Genomic DNA, 23,552 nt, shown 5'->3' on the forward strand with positions numbered 1-23,552 from the left:
GAGTTTGTAGAACTAATAAGGTTATCGTTATGAAATTATTAAACATCTAATTTGTATATGGTAGTGCTAACCACTGAACAAAGGAAAAGAAGCACCATAGATTTGGAAGTTTACTTTCAGCAGCCTCAATTGTCTGAAGCCTAACTTAAAACATAGGATTAAGTGAAAAAGGCCTTGTCAGCAAAATATAACAAGCCCACACCCTTGATAATTTAAGAGGTGCATATACTAATAGCAACAAGAAATACAACTATTATCTTCTAACAGAAAGAGGAAACAGAAAAACTTCAACGCACAATAGCTTGGGTCCATTTTTTTTTTTTTTTTTTGCGGGGCAATGGGGGTTAAGTGACTTGCCCAGGGTCACACAGCTAGTAAGTGTCAAGTGTCTGAGGCCGGATTTGAACTCAGGTACTCCTGAATCCAGGGCCAGTACTTTATCCACTGTGCCACCTAGCCGCCCCCTGGTCCATTTATTTTAGTGATAAAGAGCCTCAAATTCTTCAGAAGTCTGTGAGGGTTCTATATATTACAGAAAAAAATCAATGTTTTAAAATAATGATAATCCTGAGATGCCATGAAAAAGTTAAATTGTATTCAGCATACTCTATTTAAGGTGTCAAGGAAGTAAATAGTACATTTTATATTTCCAAGAAAAATGGTTTAAAATATTTTAGCATTTAAAGGATTAAGCTTAAGAAATTTTGACAATCAAGAGATAGGAGATGACAGTCTCCCAGCATTGCTAGATACAGGAGATTTATTGAAATAAACTATTTTTGAGCTCCTTCAATGGACTTTTCCAGTTTCTTAAGACTTAGTAAACTAGTATTAATTACTGATAGTTTAATGTTACACACACACACACACACACAGACACACACACACACACACAGACACACACACACATGTTGTTGTTTTTTCCTGGTAAGCCAAGGAAACATAAAAGTATTTAGTGTAATACTCCATTTTCACAATTGGGATAGCTATGGGCTTACAAAATTATGGGGTTTTTTGTATTCTCTTTTCCTACTCACATCCCTACCCCAGGAAATCGAAGTGGTTAGTGAAAAAAATTGAATGATATTTATTGAGGCTTTTATGTCTTTTAAATTTTTTTTCTGAACTTATTAATAAAATAAAAAATGGGAAAACACTGATGTTTATTATAGAACATGATTATTCAAACATTTTTTTCTTCACTATTTTAAAATTTCAGAAGTCATTTATGTGGGATATTCCATTTGTATTTTAGTAGGCAGGCTTCATAAATGGTTGTGGTCCCCTACAATTTATAACTTATTAACCAGCTTTTTGTACTTAGTCTTTAATAGTGTTTCTTTAAACCATAAAAATGTATAGAATGTTGTTGATCCCATACATGTTACCTTTTCAGCCTGGATAGAAACTTCTACAACTTTTATTTTATTGGCTTAGCCTTAAAGAACCAAAATGGTTTTCTTTATGTTCTTTAAAGTCTTGTAACTATTAAGGGACCTTTTCTCAGTCCTCATCCTCCTTGACTTCTGCAGTCTTTAAAATTGTCACTTCTTTATTCTAGATGATCTCTTTCCTTGTTTCCATGGCATTAGGATCATAAAATCAGATTAAGAGCTGGAAAGGGACCTCAGAGGTTAACCCACCTCATTAGGAAAATGTAGGCTTAGAGAGGTTGAGACTTAGCCCAGTGTTATACTTGCAGTAAGTAGTCTAAGTGGCATTTGAACCTAAGTCTTCTGATTCCAAATTCAGTGCTTTTGCCTCCATGTTGCTTTCCTTCTGAAGCCCAGGACTGCGTCTCTTAACTGCTAACTGGGCATCTTCTCTTGGCTAACCTTTGAGTTTAGCTCAGCTTACCCCAAACTGAACTAATCATCTTTCCTCTCATACTCTCTTCTCTAAATCTCCTTGTTTCTTTTGGAAACATCACCATTCTTGATATGATTTTATAATTTTGTCATCCTTAATTCTTCACTGTCTCTTAACTACTTAACTCAATCTTTTGCCAAGGCTTAATCTGCTTCCATGAAATCTCTTGCATTCTTTTTTTCTGTTCACCTGGCTTCCACTTGACTTTCCCATCACTTCTTGACTAGACTTTTGTAAGACTTACTAACCTTTTAAGTGATTACCCCTTTCCCCAGTCCATTCTCCACAAAATTGCTAAAGTAATTTTCCTAAAGGACACAAACTAAAATGTTTTCTTCCTGTCCCATACCCTCAGCATGTCTCCCTATTTCCTTCTTGCTGGATAAAAGACCAAACTCCTTAGCCTGACATTTAAGGCCTTCCACAATCTGGCTCCAAATGGACTTTTGTAGTCTGTCTTCTTATTTCTTTTATCCTATATAGTTCAGTCACACTAGACTCCCCAAATATGAAATTCCTACTATTCTTTGAATTCTCAAAAGCCATCCCCTGTGCCATTAGATTGTGAACTCCTCAAGGGCAGGAATATCTTTTGCCTTTCTTTATATCCCTAGCACTTAGCTCAGTGCCTGGCATATAGTAGGTGCTTAATAAATGTTTATTTACTAACTGCCTGGAATGTATTTCTTTCTCATCTGTACCTTTCAGAGTCTTTATTCTCTTGTAAGTTTTTCCTGATTTTCTTCCCCTCCCCCCATAGTAAGCAATGTCCTTTCTTCAAATTGACTTATATTTACTTAGGCATATATGCTGTAAAATGTTTTTGCCTGCCCAACTGTCCTGTCAACCATACCTGCAGGTCTTTGGGGAATAAAACTTTTTTTTATGAAGCTTGGGAGAAGGACTTTAGTGAAGGTTTTTGTTTTGTAAAAATGAGTTTTGGGGCAGCTAGGTGGCGCAGTGGATAGAGCACCGGCTCTGGAGTCAGGAGTACCTGAGTTCAAATCTGGCCTCAGACACTTAACACTAGCTGTGTGACACCCTGGGAAAGTCACTTAACCCCAATTTCCTCACTAAAAAAAAAAAAAAAAGAGTTTTACCCTATAGTTAAGCATTGCCTACAATAGTGTTTGCACTGAGTAAATTTTTAGAGTTGGAAAAAGGAAGCTTATGGAAGATCATCTGTTTCCATGCTTTTGTGTGAAAGAAGAGAACTCTGTGGCTTCAAGAGCTCAAGTATCTTGCCTAAGGATTATTTAACAGTAGAGCTGAGATTTCTAATCCAGAACTCTTTCCCTTCATTAGCATTTCAAATTATTTAACATATTTATCCTTATCTTATAGATCTTATATAAATTAGATTTGAGACCCTCGGATGATATTTGTTTGTGTCTAGTATTTAATATATAAAAATAAAAGCCTTTTCTGAGACAGTTGAAAAATATGAACTGTACTTGTTAATATAAATGATTAACTGGTTAGAGAAATTTTTATTGAAAAGTAAGATTTTTTAAAAATTAAATGATTTTTTTCTTCAAGCTTTTTAAAATAACTTACATAAAATGCTCCTACAAGTAAAATCCTTGAAGTTTCTTGTTTTTAATTTTTTTTTTCACATGCATTTTGGATGCAGTATAATATGTTGTTTAGAGTTTTGTTTCTAAAACCGATAATGGAGGTTTCCTGAAATGCAGGTGGGTGAATTCTTTTAAGAGGTCATTGAAACTTGAGCTATAGAAATGTGTTTTGATGGTAGACAAAATGGCAAATTTGTAGCACAAACAGAAAGTAGGACTAGAGTGAACTGAAATTCTCTTATTTTCTACATTTTCTTGCTGAAATTCCTTTTGCTTCTTTAAGCTCTATTCTAGGAGAAATACCAGAGTTACAAAACTCAAAATAATTGCTTGAGGAAAATAGCACCTACAAAATTAACTACAGTTTATAAACAAATTGAGATTGATTTATGCTTATAAACTAGTTTGAGACTGGTGTAGACTTGCATGTTTTATTTGGAACTTTGAATTTTTAAAAATAGTATGAGCTTGATCTAAAGAGAGTACTCTATTCCTAATGTAAGCAAAACTCTGAAACTTTATTTTAAAACAGATGATAGAAGCCATAAATCATAAATGTGATCTCGTCAATTATAGTTATGGAGAAGCAACCCACTGGCCAAATTCTGGGTGAGTATGAATAAAACTTGATTAATGATTTGTGATCATATCTATAAAAACTTCCACATAATGTCTTGTGCCCCTAATCCCATTTTATTCTTAAGTTTGGTGATTTTTATTGCTTTATTTTGCATGCTTTGGGGACAAGGGGCAATTGCATGGTGCAGTGGAAAGAGTGCCAGGCCTGGAGTCAGGAAGACTCATCTTCCTAAGTTCAAATCTGGCCTCAGACACTTAATACCTGTGTGACCCTGGGCAAGTCAATTGACCGTGTTTGCCTCAATTCCTCATCCGTAAAATGAGATGGAGAGGGGCAGTTAGGTGGCGCAGTGGATAAAGCACCAGCTCTGGATTCAGGAGTACCTGAGTTCAAATCTAGCCTCAGACACTTGACACTTATGGGCAAGTCACTTAACCCTCATTGCCCTGCAAAAAAGAAAAAAAAAAGAGATGGAGAAGGAATGGCAAATCACTCTAGTGCCAAGAAAACCGCAAATGAGATCATGAAGAGTCAGACATAACCACCAACAACAAAATGTTATAGTATCTCAATATACAAAATCAAGCAATAAAAACCACCAGACTTTATGAGAAAATTGAGGTTAGGGCACAGGTCTCAAAAACTTTATCAGTGACCCATTTAAAAAAGATAAATAATTACTAAATACATGTTAAATAGTTTAGAAATACATACATAGGGACAGCTAGGTGGCGCAGTGGATAGAGCAACACTTACTAGCTGTGTGACCCTGGGCAAGTCACTTAACCCCAATTGCCTCACAAAAAACAAAACAAAACAAAACAAAAAAACATACATACCTAATTGTTACCACATCCACAGCCTCAGGCTATTGATTGGCCACATTGGAACAAATTCACATTTTTCAAACATGCATTATAGCCGAACTTCTTGAACTTGTTAGTAAAAATACTGAATATCATCATCAATAATATAATGAGCAGTAACCAGAAGAAAAGTATTAGATATAGCTAGGTTGTGACTTAACTTTATTTTTTAGAACCATGAAAATAAGCCATTATTCTTACCCTTCTTTAGTTTAAATAAAATACATATAGATACGGCATTAACCAAAATAAATAAAACCCTTGCTGAAAATCAGCTTGCCCTGATATTGTTCAACCCTCATAACATCTTCTGTATCATTTCACTTTCGTATCTGATCTTACTTACTCCTGCTCCTGGTACCTATTATCTTAATAAACCTTGTACTTTTTGTTTTTAAGATAAATGTATTTAATTGTGTTGTTCCAGTATCCTTTTAAAGCTCATTTACACTAACTCCTTAGCCTTCATCTCCTTTTTAAAATTCATCAATTTCCCCTTTGTTTTGATCTTGCTCAGCCCTGAAAAGGCTTACTATTTTGTAACATGCTCAACCTCTTCCTCTGGCTTATAACTCCTTTTCATGATGAATCCAATTCCTTTCTTCCCATCATAACTTTAGCTGCTAGAAGGGAGAGCACTTCTCATTCCATCTTTTTATATCCCCAGCCTTCAGCATGCTATGCTGCACATCATCAGAACTTAATAAATATTGAATTGAGTTTTTTCTCTTCTCTCTCTAGTCTGCATTCTTCCATCTCTTTTACCAGCCTATTTCTCTCAATTCTCCTCCAACCCAGCCAAGTTCTGCTGTAATTAAAACTTTCTAGAGATTGTCTCTATACCATATTTCCTCCTTTTTTTCTTTGCTATTTTAGGTCATCCCTATAATTCTTTTAGTTCTATGATTGGCAGCTCCTGATACCACTAATCTCTGAATTTTTCCATATTTGAGTAATGTGTACTTACTACAAAACAGCTTAGTATTTGAGTTCCATGGAAAATGTTGGAAAATGTTTTGTGCATTCAAAGGGCTTCTGTCTCTCTTTCAGGAGGATTTGTGAAGTTATTAATGAAGCTGTGTGGAAGCATAATATAATCTATGTTTCAAGTGCTGGGAATAATGGTCCTTGTCTCTCCACAGTAGGTTGTCCAGGTGGAACTACTTCAAGTGTAATAGGTTAGTTCTTTGCTTAAAAAGCCATTTGTGCATATTTTGTTCTAAACTTACTGATACCTATGATAAGATTCAGTTCAATGTGATGAATGGCAATGCCAGAATATCTTAAGAGGAAAAAAATACCTTTTTTATTGTTATTTTTAATTGAACATAACATACTTTTGCATTGATATCACACATTTTGAAAACTGAAAGCTGATATATTGTAAGATGCCCTCCACCTGCCCATGTTTACTGTCTCCCTACCCTCAGGAAGAAAATGAGTTCTTTGGGGGTAGGGGCTTTTTTTTATTCTTGTAATTGCAGCACCCAGCATAGTACCCAGAATAATTAATTTAATTTTTTTTCTTTCTTTTTTTTTTGAAATGAGAAGGCATTCTCATTTCTATTGTGCAAGACAGAGTGGAAATCTTTAGCAGGAGTAGTTTTTCTGAATGATAAAAGATACTTGCCTGTATTATAATGGAACTCCAGTTTTTTCTTATAATCACATGGCAAATATTACCTCAGCCTTCTTTATTATTTTAAATTTGTTCTATATGTATGATGGTAATAAATAAAAACAAAAAACAGTCCTCAACTCTGAACCCTCCTGATCTTTTACTTTCTCTCCTTTTAAGCTAAAGTTCCCTATCACTCAAGCAATTCCTTTTCTTTTTGTTCTGCTCCTTAAAAACCACACAGCACTTTAAAAAAATATATATGTTTGGAGTTGTTGTTACTAAGTGCTATAGGAAAGTTTAATTGTGGAGACATAATAAAACCATTGGAAAAGCTTATAGAATCCTAAAAACCTTATTAACAGTTAATTCTGATACTACATGCAGTCGGTCTTGGTCTTTTTTTTTCCCCTTTATCTTGCTCCTAACACAACTCTTATTCCTGATTTTTGTCTTCAAGTGTAACCTACCCCCTTTCATTTGGGCTAAATACTAGGTAAATCAAAGTGTACATTTCCAAGTTATAGAGATTCACTTTGTTAAGGCTATGTAGTATCAAGACACGTAGAATCTTAACCAGGTCTTAGCACTTGGTACAGGGGCTCAAGTTTATGGCAAAACCCTGTTTATGTAGTATATCTATTATATCTATCTCTTCAGGGCAGCTGGTTGGTGAAGTGGATTGAGTGCTAGGTCTGGAGTCAGGAAGATTCATGTTCCTGAGTTCAAATCTGGCCTCAAACCACTTACTAGCTGTGTGACGTTGGACAAGTCACTTAACCCTATTTGTCTCAGTTCTTCATCTGTAAAATGAGATGGAGAAGAAATGGCAAACCACCCCAGTATCTTTGCCAAGAAAACCCCAAATGAGGTCACACAGAATCAGACATGATTGAAAAACAACTGAACAACAACACCCCCCCCCCCCCCCAAACACACACCCTCTGCCTCCTTTCCATCCCACCAACCTAAAATGAGTAATTTACCTGGGATTCATTGATTCATTTCAGGAATATGTCCAGTTTGCCTCCCTATCACTAGTCATTAACCTATAGATTATCCTTGCCTTCAATCACCAGGTGAGAAATATTTTCCTTTGTTAGTCTCTAAATAATTTCATCCTCAGGGTTTTGCTAGTTCTTGGAAACCATCTTGACTTTCACCCACCCATTCTGTAGTAGCCTAAAACAAATTCACTAACTCAATTAGCTGTTATGCTTTTTATGCCAAATAAATTCCTACTATCTCTAAGGGCATAACGTCACTTTATTTGCCATAATTCAAATATTTCAGAGTATTTTTAAAAATCATGTTTTTCCAATGTTGCTTTCCTTTTCCCAGGAAAAGGCTTTTAGCAGAATAGCCTTGAACCATATTCCATTCTATTTTCTAAAATTGTGTTTATGCCTTTTTGTCACCACTTTTTTTTTTACTAGTGTACTCTCCCACTTCCTTTTAAACAAAGAAATAAGGTAAAACAACAAGCCTTTAATAACACATGCAATGTCTTTTCCTCTATTTCATCTGCTTCTCTACTACGTAAAGGAAATTTCAAGATTGTTAATCCTTTCTATAGAAATGTAATTTTATTTAGCTGTCAATAAATTTGGGGAGTTTTAATTCTACCATAGAATTGAAAGAAAGAAAAGATAATTTTTGGTTAAAAATGGTTTTTTTTAGGCACCTGAAGGTTTAGGGTAGACCCAGTTAAGATTGTAAAAAAAGAAATCTTGTTTTAAGCCTGGCATCGTGATTCTGTCTCTTTTAATCTAATAGAGATTTCAAAGAATTCATAGATCTTTAGCAGCTAAGATCTTATTCAATTTAGATCACCACCAAGAGGTGGCAGCAGAGAATGATAATTTTAACATGTTTGGCATCTCTCCTTCACTTTTTCTCCAGGGCTGTAAACACAATTTTCCAGTGTAGCTGTACTTTTTTTTTTTCAGTTAACAAGCATTTATTTTCTCTGTTCCCCTCAATTAAAAAGAAATGTCAAATTCTGATAGCAAAATATGCATAGTCAAGCTTAATAAATTCTTACATCGTCCTCGTATAGAAATGTATTCTCATTTTGTATTCCAGCTAAAATTCTGTAAAACTTTAACTTTTGAGATGTCCAAACTTAACACTAATATGGTATGGTATAGTAGAAAATTTAGGAGTACTGGGTTCTAATCGCAACTTTGCTTCTAAGTAGATGTTAGACCTTGGTATTTAATGTTGTTTTGGAGCTAGTTTCTTCGTTTTGTAAAATGAGAACTTTGGACTAGGTAACGTAACATTTGTGATTCCTATGAAACAATCTTCAATTAAACATCAAATACTTCCCTTCTAACTATTAGCTACCCTCTTTTCTTTCTCTTAAATCATTTGAAAGGTTATAGGTTTTAAAATTTCTCTTATCCTCCACTTATCTTTTGTATCAAAACCCCTTTATCATGTTTTCAACTCTGACAAGATTCTGTTAATTTTCTAATTATCTCATGCTGATCGATGGTTCTCCTTTTAGAAGTTCTTTTTTATTTGGAGGGTTTCCTTCTTCCTTTAATGTTTTCTCTGCACAGTTTCTCTAATGAAAAAGTCAGCAAGAAAGGAAGGTATGAAGAGGAGTTTTATTTTGTGATTTATTAAAAGTCCTTCACCATAAGATTTGCCTCTCTCATCCTTTTTAATATAATTCCTCATCATACATTCTGTATTCTAATCACACTGCTCTGCTGACCTTAACTTCTGCATGGAATTTCTCTTCCTGTCCTGGTAATGCCTTTGTACTCATGCTCCTCTATGTCAGAAATGTGCTCCCTCCTCGTTTCTGCCTCATAGGATTTCTAATTTCCTTTAAAGCACAGCTCAGATCCAAGTCTGTACAAGTTTTCCTAATCATCTCAGGCAGTTGTACTCTGTTCATATTGAAATTACTTGGGATGTGTTGTGTATCTGCCCAATGAATTGAGTACTCTTCCATGGTAGGAATGCCTTCATTTTTTATCTTTGTGCCCTTGGTACCTACACATTGCCTTAAACATGTTTATAGAAAATATTTGGCAGTTGAATTAAATAAGTGGTTTGTGATCCATTTCAAAAGGTGCTTTTTTTTCTTTCTACCAGAATTAAAATGAGAGCATAGAGCTATTATTGACTTCAGACATCTAATTCAAACCTTGGATTTGTATTATGCATATGCCCTTAGACTTGTTCTAAAGTGCTATAATTTATTGATTATTTAAACTAAAATTATGCATAATAGTTAAAAAAATACTAATCACAAGAAGTAAGCACCACTTTTTTTTTTTTTTTTTTGCGGGGCAATGGGGGTTAAGTGACTTGCCCAGGGTCACACAGCTAGTAAGTGTCAAGTGTCTGAGGTCGGTTTTGAACTCAGGTCCTCCTGAATCCAGGGCCGGTGCTTTATCCACTGCGCCACCTAGCCACCCCCTAAGCACCACTTTTGATGTATTTTCTAAAAAACTAAAGGATAAAGGGATTCCAGAGAACTGGGAGGAGGTGACACAACTTTATTTTTAATACACAAAATCAATATATAGAAAATATTTTTATATTCATTAGATAATTTAACTTAGTTTTTACGTTTTCCTCAAGTAATTCAGTTCTATAACTCTGTGTGCTCAGTTATAGTAAACCAAATACATTAACTGCTTCATCAGAACTGTGAACTCTATATATTTGTGGGTGCTTCTAAGTTTTAGTCTCATTTATCCAATTTAAGTCTACAGGCACATACTGAGCTCCTTTTACGTATAATTCTCAGTGCTAGGAAAAGGAAGACACAGAGTTCTTTAGCCATAGTTTCTACCCTTTAGGAACTTAGAGTTAAGTCCAGGGATAGAATTCACAGACAAATAACCAAAACAGACTCTGTGTCTACTCTGCATTCAACTTCAGCCCTGCTCCTTGACTTAGAATCTTATTTCATTATTTTCATTTGTAGTGCCTACTTACTATCATTTCTTACTTAAAACTAGTAGGAACTTAAAAAATGTAGATTTGTCAAATTTGTCTTTGGCCTCTGAACTAGAGGAATATAAAACATCAAGAAGTCCTTCTTATATATATTTAGCTTTGTAGGGAGTTACTCTCAGGCCAGAAAACCATTGGATGCCACTTAAAACAGTTGTGATATTAAGTTGTATGTAATAATGTGTTTCCTAATGGTGATAGAAAAAGACAATGTATTCTTTTTCTTTTTTTTTTTTTTTTTTGTGGGGCAGTGGGGGTTAAGTGACTTGCCCAGGATCACACAGCTAGCTAGTAAGTGTCAAGTGTCTGAAGCTGGATTTGAACTCAGGTTTTCCTGAATCCAGCTGAATCCAGGGCCGGTGCTTTATCCACTGTGCCACGTAGCTGCCCCCAAGACAATGTATTCTTGGTTTTTTGTTTGTTTCGTGGGGCAATGGGGGTTAAGTGACTTGCCCAGGGTCACACAGCTAGTAAGTGTTAAGTGTCTGAGACAGGATTTGAAACAATGTATTCTTAACAGGAAGTCAATTTTGTAGCAATTGTTGGTCTAAGGAGGGGAGTACTTCATTTAAAATAAATATTACTAATGAAACAGGTAGACATAAGCTATTTAATAATTACATCTTTTAATTCTTATCCTCCACCACCAAGGTTGTATGGCATTGTTACGTAGTAGAAAGGATATACATTTGTTTGGGAGTTCACTCTGCTTCTGCTGTGTGACTGTAGGAATGTGTACGTCCTCAGGGTCCTCATCTGTAAAATAAGGGAATTGGACTAGATTATTCATCAAGCTTCTCCCGGTTCTGAAGTCTGACTATTTATATTCTTTCCAAATGCCTTGAACTTGAATATTTTTCAGTGCTGTCAAAATTTGTCATACCTCAGTTTTTCACTTATGTTTATTTGTATTAGTTTCCTTCATCAAATTGTGAACTTTGGTAACAAATATAGTTGTCTGTTCTTTGCAACTTTCTTTGCAGTCTAAATATGACATATTTAATAAATGTTGTAGGTACAGCAGTTAACAAGGTAATTTTTTTCTGCAATAAATTTAGTGACATTTTATGTAACAGTTATTATTTCCATATTACATAACATTGGAGAGTGTTTTTGTCTTTGTTCTAATTTGTTAATTCTGAAATCTGTTTTGTAGGAGTTGGTGCTTATGTTTCTCCTGATATGATGGTGGCTGAGTATTCACTGAGAGAGAAATTACCTGCAAATCAATACACTTGGTCTTCTAGAGGCCCTAGGTAGGTCAGACTTAATATCTTAAAGGTATTATATTAAAGGTATAATGAAAAGAGGATATAAAAGACCCGGATTAAAACCCAAGTTTTTATATTTACCAAATGTTATGACCTTAGACCAACCGTTTTTCCCTTTGTGTGGGACTCAATTTCATGCTCTCTAAAATGGTTGGATTAGGATTTAGTGCTTGAAGGGACACTAGATAGAAGGTGGACTCTAGATAGAAGTTTACTTTCATTTATTCTCTCAATTCTATTCTTTTGTCAGATTCTGATTTTACTGATACTGCTACCACAAAGTGAGCTGGTAGATAGCAGAATAAAGCTCAATTCAGTTAATTTATATTTTCTGAATATAGTTTGACAAAAAAAAAATTATTTTTGAAAGTAAAATGCAGAATAAATTCTATTAGGTTTCAGTTACTATAACCTGAATAGCTACAATGTGGTGACATTTTTTGTATCTTTAGGATAATTGTATAGGTGTTTTTATCTTATAATACTAACGCTTAGAGTTATGATAAAGTCAAATGTTTCTTCAGGCATTTGTAGAGCTTCCTCGAACAGGCTTTTTAGGGCCCATTCCACTTTTAGCTTTTGAAGTAATATCTTGGGTTAGGAAAAATTCAGGCTGAGGACTAAAAGCAATCAAATAGTAGTTGGGTTTTGTTGTTTTGGGGGGGGGGGAGTGAGGGTTATGTGATTTGCCCAGGGTCACACAGCTAGTAAGTGTTGGTGGTTGTTAATCCAGGGCTAGTGCTTTATCCACTGTGCCACCTAGCTGCCCTCTAACCAAATAGTTTTAAATGGCTAGAGTTATTCCCTTTTTTTAGGTCATGCAGCCCCGGCTAAAAAATATCCCAGAGATATAACATTTTCTCAAGAGTTATTTTAATTTTTTTCTCTCTTAGGGTAATAGTGATTGTATGCAATGAGATTACCTAGAGTTTCCTCTTAAATTGCACATGGCACCATTCCTTTGGAGATCACCTTAAGTCCTTATCCAATTAACTTTTCATTTTTTATTTAATTTATTTTTGTGGAGCAATGAGGGTTAAGTGACTTGCCCAGGGTCACACAGCTAGTACATGTCAAGTGTCTGAGTCCAGATTTGAACTCAGGTCCTCCTGAATCCAGGGTCAGTGCTTTATCCACTGTGCCACCTAGCTCCCCCCCCCCCCCCAATTAACTTTTTAGTTAACATAGTTATAGAAGTAGAAAAAACCATCAGGTCTCATCTATTCTAAACCCCTAATTTTATTAGTTAAGGAAGCTGAGGCCAGAGACATGACATAACATTCATGGAGTCAAATGAGATAATAAAATAACAGAACCTAATGTTTATGTAAAGTTCATGGCCTAAAAAAGTGCTTTATAATGAGAAATAGCTGCACATACTATTAATATTTAAACAATTCATTAATTTGCCAGTTTATATGATGTATATATATTGTCTTCACAGAATATAGTGACCCATTGATAATTTCATAGTCTTCCTGAGTTGCTGAGGCTGAAAAAATGCATCATGATAAGCTTCTCTGAACTTAGCTGAATTGTATGGTAGACAGTCTTTCACTGCAACCGTATTTAAAGCCTTTTCAGATTTAGTATAGGGTCATATAATGATTATTCACCTTTGTATGTAAAATGCTTTAAGTATACAATGTTCTTTTCATATAAAAGTCTGGTACAATAAATAAAATAATATATGTATTGTCATTTTATAGATAAGGAAACTGAGGCTCAAAGAGCTTAAATGATTTTCTTATGGTCATATAGTGTGAATCCAGGATATAAAGCTAGGTCTCCTAAATTCAAGTCCAATAGATTTTTTGCTATACAGCACTGCCTTTGATTATAAATAACATAGGGTTCTAGCATTTCCTAATGCTTCACCAGTATTCCAATACAAATGAGAAAGGAAAGTAGCATTAGCCCTGTGATGAATTGCTATTCCTCAGACTTCTATTGCCTATATTGCTTATTTAAGGTTAATATTTTTTGTTTTTATTCTTAGTACTGATGGGGCACTTGGAGTAAGTATTAGTGCACCAGGTGGAGCTATTGCTTCTGTTCCTAACTGGACATTACGGGGAACCCAGCTCATGAATGGAACATCTATGTCCTCTCCTAATGCTTGTGGAGGCATTGCTTTGATACTCTCAGGTAAACAAATCATGTATGTCATTTGATAGGTTATTTCTATTCATTAATGTATCTGTCGAAGCATCCATATAGGTATTCTTTCCAGGGGTAAAAATTGCAGCCTATTCATACCTTCTCATACTGTACACATTTTCTCCACTGTCTTCCATAAATCTTTGTAGAAAATCTGTACAGTCAATCAGGACATTGTTTTAAGACATCTGCTCTATATGATCAGCACTCTTAGGGAGTAGGGATACAAAACCAAAAATGAAACAGTCTCTGCTCTCAAAGAGTGTGCATCCTGTTAAAGGAGACAGCATGCCTAGTCCATACAAAATAAATACAAAGTAAGGGAGAAGGGAGAGACCTAAGAACTTAGAGGTATCAGGAAAGGCTCCATTTAGAAGAAAAGGCATGAACGAAGTCTTGAAGAAAACGAGGCTTTCTGAGATGGAAGTGAGGAGGTGGTGATCCCAAGCATAGACAATAATTAATACAAAAGTATGGAGAGGGGAGATGGAGTGTCATGAGTGAGGAACAGCAGAAAGGTCAGTTTTGTTAGACTGCAAAATATAAAAAGGTAGGTTGGGGCAGATAGGAAGGGCTTTAAATGCCAACTAGAGGAGTTTATATTTTGTCCTAAAAGCAATAGTGAGCCATTGGAGTGTGAGTAGAGAAGTGACGTAGATCTCTAATTGTCCAAATTGTGGGGTTCATCCTCTAGTTCTTTTTAGTATACTGTGGGTAGCAGGCAGCATAGGTATTTTGCTGTGTGACAAGCCCACCCCTCCTTTTATGATCATACTCATCATGTCATGGGTAGCATATTTTACTCCACATTTTATGTAGAAGTAAGTCATCATTGGTAATAAGTTTTATTATCCTGCCATTCATTACTCCATTGCCCTTTGGTCACCCAAAATTTTTATTTTGACAGTGTGACATGGTGCCTGGAGTGCTATCTAGGAGGCAGTGTGGGGGGTGAGGGGAATCTGAAAGATTCCTGTCACAGATATTTACCAGTTCAGTGATCTTAGCAAGTCACTTAATCATGATTTTTTATTTTCTCATATGTAAAATGTGATAATGGAAAGTACCTCACAGGGTTTTTATTTAATGAGATCTTGAATGTAAAAAATACTTCACAAACCGCTAAGGACCATATAAAGTTTAGCTATTATTATTTCAGCAAAATTGTTTTTTTGTTTCCAAATCAGAAATGATATACTCTAAAACAAAGGCCTACACATAAATCCAAGTTGAAAGAAAATGTTTCCTGAAGCCAGGTCTCTTTAAATGTATTTTCTTTTTCCATATTTTAGGACTGAAAGCTAATGACATTCATTACACGGTTCATTCAGTCAGAAGAGCACTGGAAAATACTGCAGTAAAGGCTGAAAATATAGAAGTATTTGCTCAAGGACATGGTATTATTCAGGTATTGTTTTCATGTGCCAGAAAATGGATTATAAACCATTAAAATGACAGCCTACCACAACCTTATTTTGAAATAATCTCTTTGAAAGTTTTGTTTTACTTATCTAAATCTTAGGTTGAAATATTCCATTCTTTTACTTAGTGTAGTTTCCTGTGCTACAAATGAAAGAGAGAATAGTTTTCTGTTCATGCATTACTCAGTTTTGTTTTGTTTTTTAAGCAAAATATTGGGGTACAAATGAAGATGGAACCTTGGCTAAGCCAGTGGCCTTGGTAGTATTGAATTATAATGGTAGATTGGATGACTTCTAAACTGTGATTACATTGGTACAAGAGTATAAGCAAAGTTAAAAAGAGGTGAGGGTGAGAGCAGTGGTGTTTATAGGCTACTGCTAAATGAATTTGTGTAAATTGAGCTATTTTCTTTGCCTTTACTAAAACCATTGTTATAATGTGAAGAGGAGATTTTCATGATATAGTTACTATATAGTTTGAGAGCTAATCATTAAGAAAATATTTTTCTTCAAATTTGAAAACAGAAATTGAGGCAGAACTACTTCGTTCTTACTAAAGCAGGAGGTCAATATTGATTTATCAAGTAAAAGTACTTTTTTTTTGTATATAGTAGAATATAGTCTGTTAGTAATTTGTTAGAAGCTACCTCTCCTTTCCACACCAGCAGGGTTTTAAAACTGCCAAGGGTGAATGGCCCAAGGCCAAACTAGGGTAACATCCGGAAAGGAAAGTAATGAAGCAGTTTATTTACCTTGCAAGATCAAATATAAAAACCAGTTTTGAATGGACAGTGATACTGTCCTTTGTCATCACAGAAAATTGGGTTTGGCGGGATTTGAAGAATCGAAATAAGTATTCACACAGAAATCATTTTAACCAGATTATTTTTAAGTTCTTCACATTTAAAAAATAAAATTATAGGATCACAAATTATTTGTAGGCTAATGAACAACTAGTTCATCTAAAGTTAAGGTTCAAAGGAGCACACGCAAAATCACCATGATTTGAAGCCTAACATTTTACCCTAGGAAATTTCATCAATATGTTCATCAATAGGGTTATTCCTGTGTAACATTCTTAGGCGTTTAAGCCTGTATTTTTTAGGATGGTTTAACATCGTAACTTTTTTGTACCAAATTTCTTTTGTTTAATTGCAATTTCTGGTGGTTTACAACCAAACTTAAGTTTCTAGACCTAAAATTATGTTACTAATTATCAATTTGTTATTCTGCTTAGGTTGATAAAGCATATGACTACCTCGTTCAAAATACATCATTCACCAATAAAATAGGTTTTACTATTACTGTTGGAAGTAACCGTGGCATCTACCTCCGAGATCCTGTTCAGGTAGCTGCACCTTCAGATCATGGGGTTGGCATAGAACCTGTATTTCCTGAGAATACTGGTAAGCAGTTAATAAGGTAAATTTTGTATAAGTAGTTATAGTCAAACGTGATGAATATACAGGTACTACACATTACATTCTATATAGGAGCAAAATAGAAAAGTGCTAATTATATCAGTTTCCAAAATTATAAATTAATAGTTTGGAAATCCATATTCAGACTATTTTAGTTGTAAAATTTGTTTAAATGCATTATCGTGGCATAGAGTAGACTAAAAAAGTATTATTAACTATATGATTCATGAGTAAGGGTGGCAGCATGGTTCAGTGGAAAACATACTGGATTGGAGAGGACCTGAGTTCAAATCCCAGCTTGGCTATATACCTTGGGCAAATCACCCTCTCTTTGGCCATATTTTCCTCATTTGTAAAGTGAATAGATAGGACTGCATGGTGTTTCTTAACACTTCTAGCTTTAAATCACTGATCCAATGATTTTTTTAAAAATCTCATAACTATAAAATCTTTAAGAATAGTCTTTGAGGGAGCAGCTAGGTGGCACAGGCCCTGGAGTCAAGAGGAGTTGAGTTCAGATCCAGCCTCAAACACTAACACTTGCTAGCTGTGTGACCCTGGGCAAGTCACTTAACCCTTATGTCCCCGCCATAGTCTCTGAATATAATAAGGATATCTGATGAAAATTTGAGGTGGTGATAAGTAAGCTTTTATATTTGATTCTGTGCAGTACACCACAACTTGATTTTGAGTTATTACATATTACTGATTTTTAAAAATAGGCTAAGAAAGCATATATTAAAATCATATGTTAAAGATTCCTTTATATATGAGCAAAGAGGTAATTTTGTTCAACAATTCTCTGATTATCAGAATAAAGCAAGGCATAAAATAGGAACATATGTGCTTACCAAAGGACTTCCTCTGCAATGTTCAAATGAAAAAAGGATTTCATGTTGATTATGAGGTTTTCCAGAAGCTCTTGTTTGCAGATGACATTGTCTGATTTTAAGGCACATTCTAACATTCTTTAATCATCTCAGAAAGGTCCATGGCCTAGCAATTCCTACAGGAAGAACCATGAATAAAATGTTTATTGTCCAGATTATGAATTGCAGTTGATTGGTAGTCATTTAGAATGAGGTAAGAATATATAGAAAGCATAAGTGTGGTACTGATGTGCCTGAAATAAGAGCTAGAGGAAAACCTTCAGAACATTGATTAGATCTTTTATGGAGGGTATATGGAAGGACAATAAGAAGGTATGTGTTGGTTGCACATTGGTAAAGAGAGTATACTTGTGAGGTATGTCATAGATCCAAGGAAATTTCATTTTTGTCTTTAACAGCTAATAAAAGGAAAAAAAAATGAAGTCATTTCCTAGGCATTGTCGTTCCTGCTTTAATCCTCCTACTGGAGGAGGTGGAGGCTAAGCTGCTGCAGGGCTAGAGCCAGTTAGGTGTCTTGACTAATCAGTATCAGTCCCCAGGAGCCTGGAAGGTCCACCAGGTTGCTCAGAACAGGTCAAACTTCCTAGGGTGATCATGTCTATGAATGACCATGGTGCCTCTAGCCCAGGCAATATAGGAAACCCAGTCCGCCCCCACCCCAATGGTCAGTCTCAATCAACATAATCCAAATTGTTAGCTCCTGAAGCTTTCTTCTAAGAGTGCTAGTTAAATTGGTTTCATTTTTTTAATTGTACTTTTTTTGGTGTATTTTGTGACATTCCTATTCCCTGTCACTTTGCACTACCTGAATATATGGGAAGAAACTTCTTTTGATGATTGGGGAATGGAGCCATCCATGGAGATTGACAGGTTTTTCCCTTCATATATGCTAGAATAAAAATGTATGAACTGTCTCAGTTACAGAGGAATGAAATATTCATATAGCACATTACCCAGTATATGAGGTTATTTTCAATAATTTTTTTAAAAGTATTGACAGGGATTAGATCTTGTGTTTAAAATAAATACATTAAATGAGAAAAAATATTGATATGTAGCTTTTTGGATTTTTTTAATGACAGATAATTCTGAAAGAATATCTCTTCAGCTTCATTTAGCTTTAACTTCAAATTCATCATGGGTTCAGTGTCCTACTCATTTAGAGCTCATGAATCAGTGTAGACATGTAAATATCCGAGTGGATCCTCGGGGCCTGAGAGAAGGACTACATTTTACAGAGGTATTTTTTTTTTAAGTTCTCTTTAAATTTTCCCTCTTTTTTCTACCTTTTTATATTTAAGAGAAAAACTAAAGTGATTATTGCTTTCTTGGAAATGGAAACTTTCCCGATTTAACTGCTAATTATATCATGTTGTTAATCAGTTAGAAAATAATTTGTAGGGCATAATGAATGCTATTTCTTTTAATTATAGTAAAGTATCTATCTTTTAGGATTCCCTCTAATTTGAAATTTTTCATACTTAAAACATAGGTAAAAATGAAGCTTTAGATGGTATAGTAGAAAGAGCACCAGGCCTGGAATCAGGAAGATCTGAATTCAAATCCAACCTCAGATACTTACTAACTTTGTGACCCTGGGAAGTCACTTAATCTCTCTTTGCCTCAGTTCTTCATCTGTAAAAATGGGGACACATTGGAGAAGGAAACAAAACCACTCCAGTGTCTTTGCCAAGAGCTGGACACAACAGAATAACTCAACAACAACAAAAATGAAGCTTACCTTTGTACTATAATAAATACTGTAAAACTGTTGAATGGAAGGTAGCGTTATTTTTAGACATTTAATGTAGAAATTGTTACTACTGCAGATATTCTATGTGGCTCCAACTTGCTACTATTTAATATAGAATAATTAAACTTAATTCTTTGGAGCCTGGAAGACTGAGTATAATTTCCATCTCTGACACATACTAGCTCAATGACCCTGAGCAAATCACTTAATCTCCCAGTGCACTAAATAACTCTCTTAAGACTATAAATTTCAGAGGAAGTGAGAGACCTTTCTTGGTATGTGGAGTTTACTCCTCTACATATTCCCTGTGTCATTGAAATCATGGATCCACACCATACCCTACTCTTTTAAATACAGAATTCTTGTGAATTAGTAATATCTTAATTCTGTGCATTTGAATGGTTCAGAATCTAGCAAATTTGTTTATCAATATTTTAAATAGATCACAGTTTCCATGCCTTTTTAAAAATAAACCCCAAACTGGAGAATTATTTAGCTGTTTGATTTGTTCAAAATTTAAGTACCTATCTATGTAAGACAAATATGCCCGTGTTTCCATCATACTTGTTAGGTGTTTTTTTAAGTCTCTGAAATATAAATATGGATCAATTTATTTTAATAAATATATTTTAATAATTGGGGGTTTTTTGTTTTCAGTATAATTGTAGCAACTAATATTAACAGTTTCTTATTTTTTTAAAGGTATGTGGTTATGATACATCATCACCTAAAGCTGGTCCTCTATTTAGAATTCCAGTTACTGTTATCATATCAGCAAAGTGAGTATCTATAGCATATTAAAGGACATAATTTTGAACTCATGTGGAATGTTTGTTGGTTATTGAACTAAAATGGTATCATAGAATAAGTGGTGGATCCAGAACTGAATTCTACTCTAAAGTTTACCACTACCTTAGATTTGAACACTGGACTAAAACCAGAAGACAGGTTCTCTTTTCTAATTCTGCTAACTATAATGTGATCTTAGACATATGAAAAATAAAGATCACTAGGTGATCTTTACGGTTCCTTCCAGCTAAATGGTCTATTAGTTCTTTGACTTCAAACAACTCATTCTAGTCATTTGGTGTCTTGATTGCTTTTTCTGTATGTTTTCCCTGATCTTTTTTCTGAATTGTTAAGTGTTACTAGAGGAAGGTCACAAAATTGGTTTTGGATCCACTACCCTAGACCTCAAATAAAGCCAGTACCCAAAATGAAAGGATGATGTGATTCATCTGAAATGGAAACCTATGAGAATCAATTTAAAATCAATGAGATTAGCCATTTGTAGATATCAGTCACCTCAAGATATGGTGTGTAAATTCAGCATATTTTTTTTTTTAATTTTAAAGCTTATTTAATAAAAGGTTTAGAGATACAGAGAGACATTCAAAAGTAAATTAGTTACATGGGTATATTGCAATCACATCAGCAAGTTTTTCTCTAGTGTATAAATTTTTTTGTAAAGATCACACAGAAAATAAAATCTTCATTCTGGTCTATCACAACTTTACAGCCACAGAGTTATATTTTATGTGTGTGTATTTGTGTGTGTATGCACATTATTTTACAGTGTGAGAAAGGTTGCAGCAAGCAGCAAACACAAAAAAGGCAACATCTGATCATTTTTTCAAAATAAAAGTTTATTTGTATGCTATTAAAGCATTTATACAGTAATAATTGTTCCTGTTCTCTATCCTCTCCTAAAAGACCTTCAGTTTACAAATTTAAACACATAATGGTTGAAATAGCTACAAATTGTTATTAGCAATATTAATAAAACTGATGATGAGAAGGGAGAATATCTGGTCTTAAATACAGAAATCTTTTATAGAAACAGACATATTTCTGTAAACCTAAAGAGTTAGCTTTTCTAGTCTGGTAATACTACCTCAGAAGTATGCCCCAGAGAGAATATTGAAACAGTTGAGGCTTGAATATATATATATATATATATATTATATTCTCCATTCATCCTAGCATATGGCATGAGAGTAAGAAGTGATATAATGGAGGCAGGTGAATGTAGACAATCCCTTTTGACCCAACTAGCATATTTTGACCCCTGGTTGAACTTCATTTTGTACAGTGGGAGGTATGTGGATGGCAGGAGAGGAAGGAATATATTTGAACCACGGATAGAGATTGAATGCAATTAAAAAAGGGGGGAGGCACTCCACTGCTCCCTTCATGTATAATTACTGGATCAAGTTCACAGTCTAGACCAGTGGTTGGGGGAACCACTTTTCTTTCCAAGGACAAAAGTCACTAGGAAATGTCATTAGGCAGTGTAGCTTGTATCCACACTGTTAGAGAAATCAGTTTTTCAGGTTGAATGACACTGATAATTACAAAAGGCTTTCAGATAGCAGGTTCCCCCATTTAGATTCTGAAATATAGGCACTGAGGTAGATTATAGTTTCATGCCCTTAGGCGATGGTGGTTTTTACAATGGACATGGAATGATAGGAAGCAAAAATCTTTAAAGCTGGAGACACTGATCCAGTTTCCCAAATCAATGAACCTTCTGTAAATCCAGCATTCAAATGGAAATTGAATAGATGACCATTTGTTGTGAATGTTGAATAGGAGATCTATGTTCTTTTCCAGCTCTTGGAGTTAATATTATTTGTGTTATCCAAGTCTCAGCTGGTGTTCAGTTACTCTTGTTGGTACTCAGTAATTTTTTTTTGTATCCTGGTGAATGTTATTTTGTTGTTATTGTGTCATTTCAGTCATGTCCAACTTCATAACCCTATTTGTGGTTTTCTTGGCAAAGATTCTGGAGTAGTTTGCTATTTCCTTCTCCTCATTACAGATGAGGGTCTGAGACAAACAGGATTATAAAGTGACTTTCCCAAGTCACTCAGCTAGTAAGTGTCTGAAGCCAGATTTGAACTCATGAAGATGTCTTCTTTTCTCCAGACCTGGCACTGCATCACCTAACTGCCTACACTTATGGATGCCTTTTAGCACATAATGAAATGGCATCCCAAAGCTTTCTTAAATCTTCTCACTTCCGGTACCATTCTCTCTTCAGATGAATTGGCTAAGAATCTGAAGACCTTGTGATGTGAGCCTCCCTCTATTCAAAGGAGTTAAGATATGAATTGATAACAGGGAAAAGGCCAAACTACTTAATTCCTATTTTGTCTGATTTTTCAATTACACAAAGCTAGGAAGAGATAGCTAACAGATTCAGAATCCAGAAAGATAATTAACAGTGAACTGAATCTGTTCATGTGACATTGAATAGAGATAGATAGAAATTTCTATACTTGAATTAAAAAGTTAAAAAATCTAGGATTTACCTTTTACTTTTCTATTATTCTCATTCCTCCACATTCAGTTGAACTAAAGAGAGGGAGAGTAAGTGAGAATGAATTGGGAGGTAGGAACTGAACCGGGAAGAAGCAGTATCTCAGAAACCAGAGGATGAGAGTATAACAAAAGAGGGAACAAATACTAAGCAATGTTAAATGCTTCAGAAAAATTGAATTGAAGACTGACAAGTCATTTGGCATTTAGGAGATCATTGGTGACATTTAAGAAAGCAGTTTTACTTATTGGACTTAACTCTGTGTGTGTGTGTGTGTGTGTGTGTGTGTGTGTGTGTGTGTGTGTGTGTGTGATGAACCCTTTTGGCAGTCTCAGAATAATGTTTTTAAATGCATAAAATAAAACACATAGGATTAAAAGCCAAATCCTTATATTGAGATAGTTATGGAAAGATTAAAAAACAACCTAGCAGCTCCCAGGTTAAGAACCCCTTGTACTAGATTAATAGTAATAGATGCCAGTTTGCAAAGGTTTGAGGAAACCAAGGCCCAGTTGCAGTGCCATCTTTTTTTTTTTTTAATATACTTTTTATTGCCTATAAATGGCAATTTTCTTTGCTTTTTTTTTTTTTTTTTTTTTGGTGAGGCAATTGGGGTTAAGTGACTTGCCCGGGGTCACACAGCTAGTAAGTGTCATGTGTCTGAGGTCAAATTTGAACTCAGGTCCTCCTGAGTCCAGGGCTGGCACTCTATCCATTGTGCCACCTAGCTGCCCCCATCTTTTTTTTTTCCATGAAATTTTTCCTGCCTTCCTCCTTGATAAGCTAGGACCTCTCCCTGTTTTATATTATAGTCATTTGCATA

The 23,552-nt window shown here is 34.9% G+C and overlaps 1 protein-coding gene across 3 annotated transcripts in view; it reads left to right on the forward strand.

Annotated features, from left to right (window-relative positions):
- TPP2 (tripeptidyl peptidase 2) overlaps positions 1-23,552 on the forward strand; it is an 84,471-nt gene that overhangs the window by 23,096 nt on the left and 37,823 nt on the right. For all 3 annotated transcript variants that reach the window (XM_043994780.1, XM_043994781.1, XM_043994782.1), the window contains exons 8-15: positions 3,979-4,055; positions 5,943-6,070; positions 11,648-11,747; positions 13,762-13,910; positions 15,215-15,330; positions 16,581-16,749; positions 18,737-18,894; positions 20,110-20,186. In XM_043994780.1, the coding sequence (XP_043850715.1) occupies positions 3,979-4,055; positions 5,943-6,070; positions 11,648-11,747; positions 13,762-13,910; positions 15,215-15,330; positions 16,581-16,749; positions 18,737-18,894; positions 20,110-20,186 (974 nt within the window). The remainder of the gene's footprint in view (positions 1-3,978; positions 4,056-5,942; positions 6,071-11,647; positions 11,748-13,761; positions 13,911-15,214; positions 15,331-16,580; positions 16,750-18,736; positions 18,895-20,109; positions 20,187-23,552) is intronic.

This window comes from Dromiciops gliroides, chromosome 3 (genome assembly GCF_019393635.1).
Source record: "Dromiciops gliroides isolate mDroGli1 chromosome 3, mDroGli1.pri, whole genome shotgun sequence".
In the NCBI taxonomy this organism is placed as follows: Eukaryota; Metazoa; Chordata; class Mammalia; order Microbiotheria; family Microbiotheriidae; genus Dromiciops; species Dromiciops gliroides.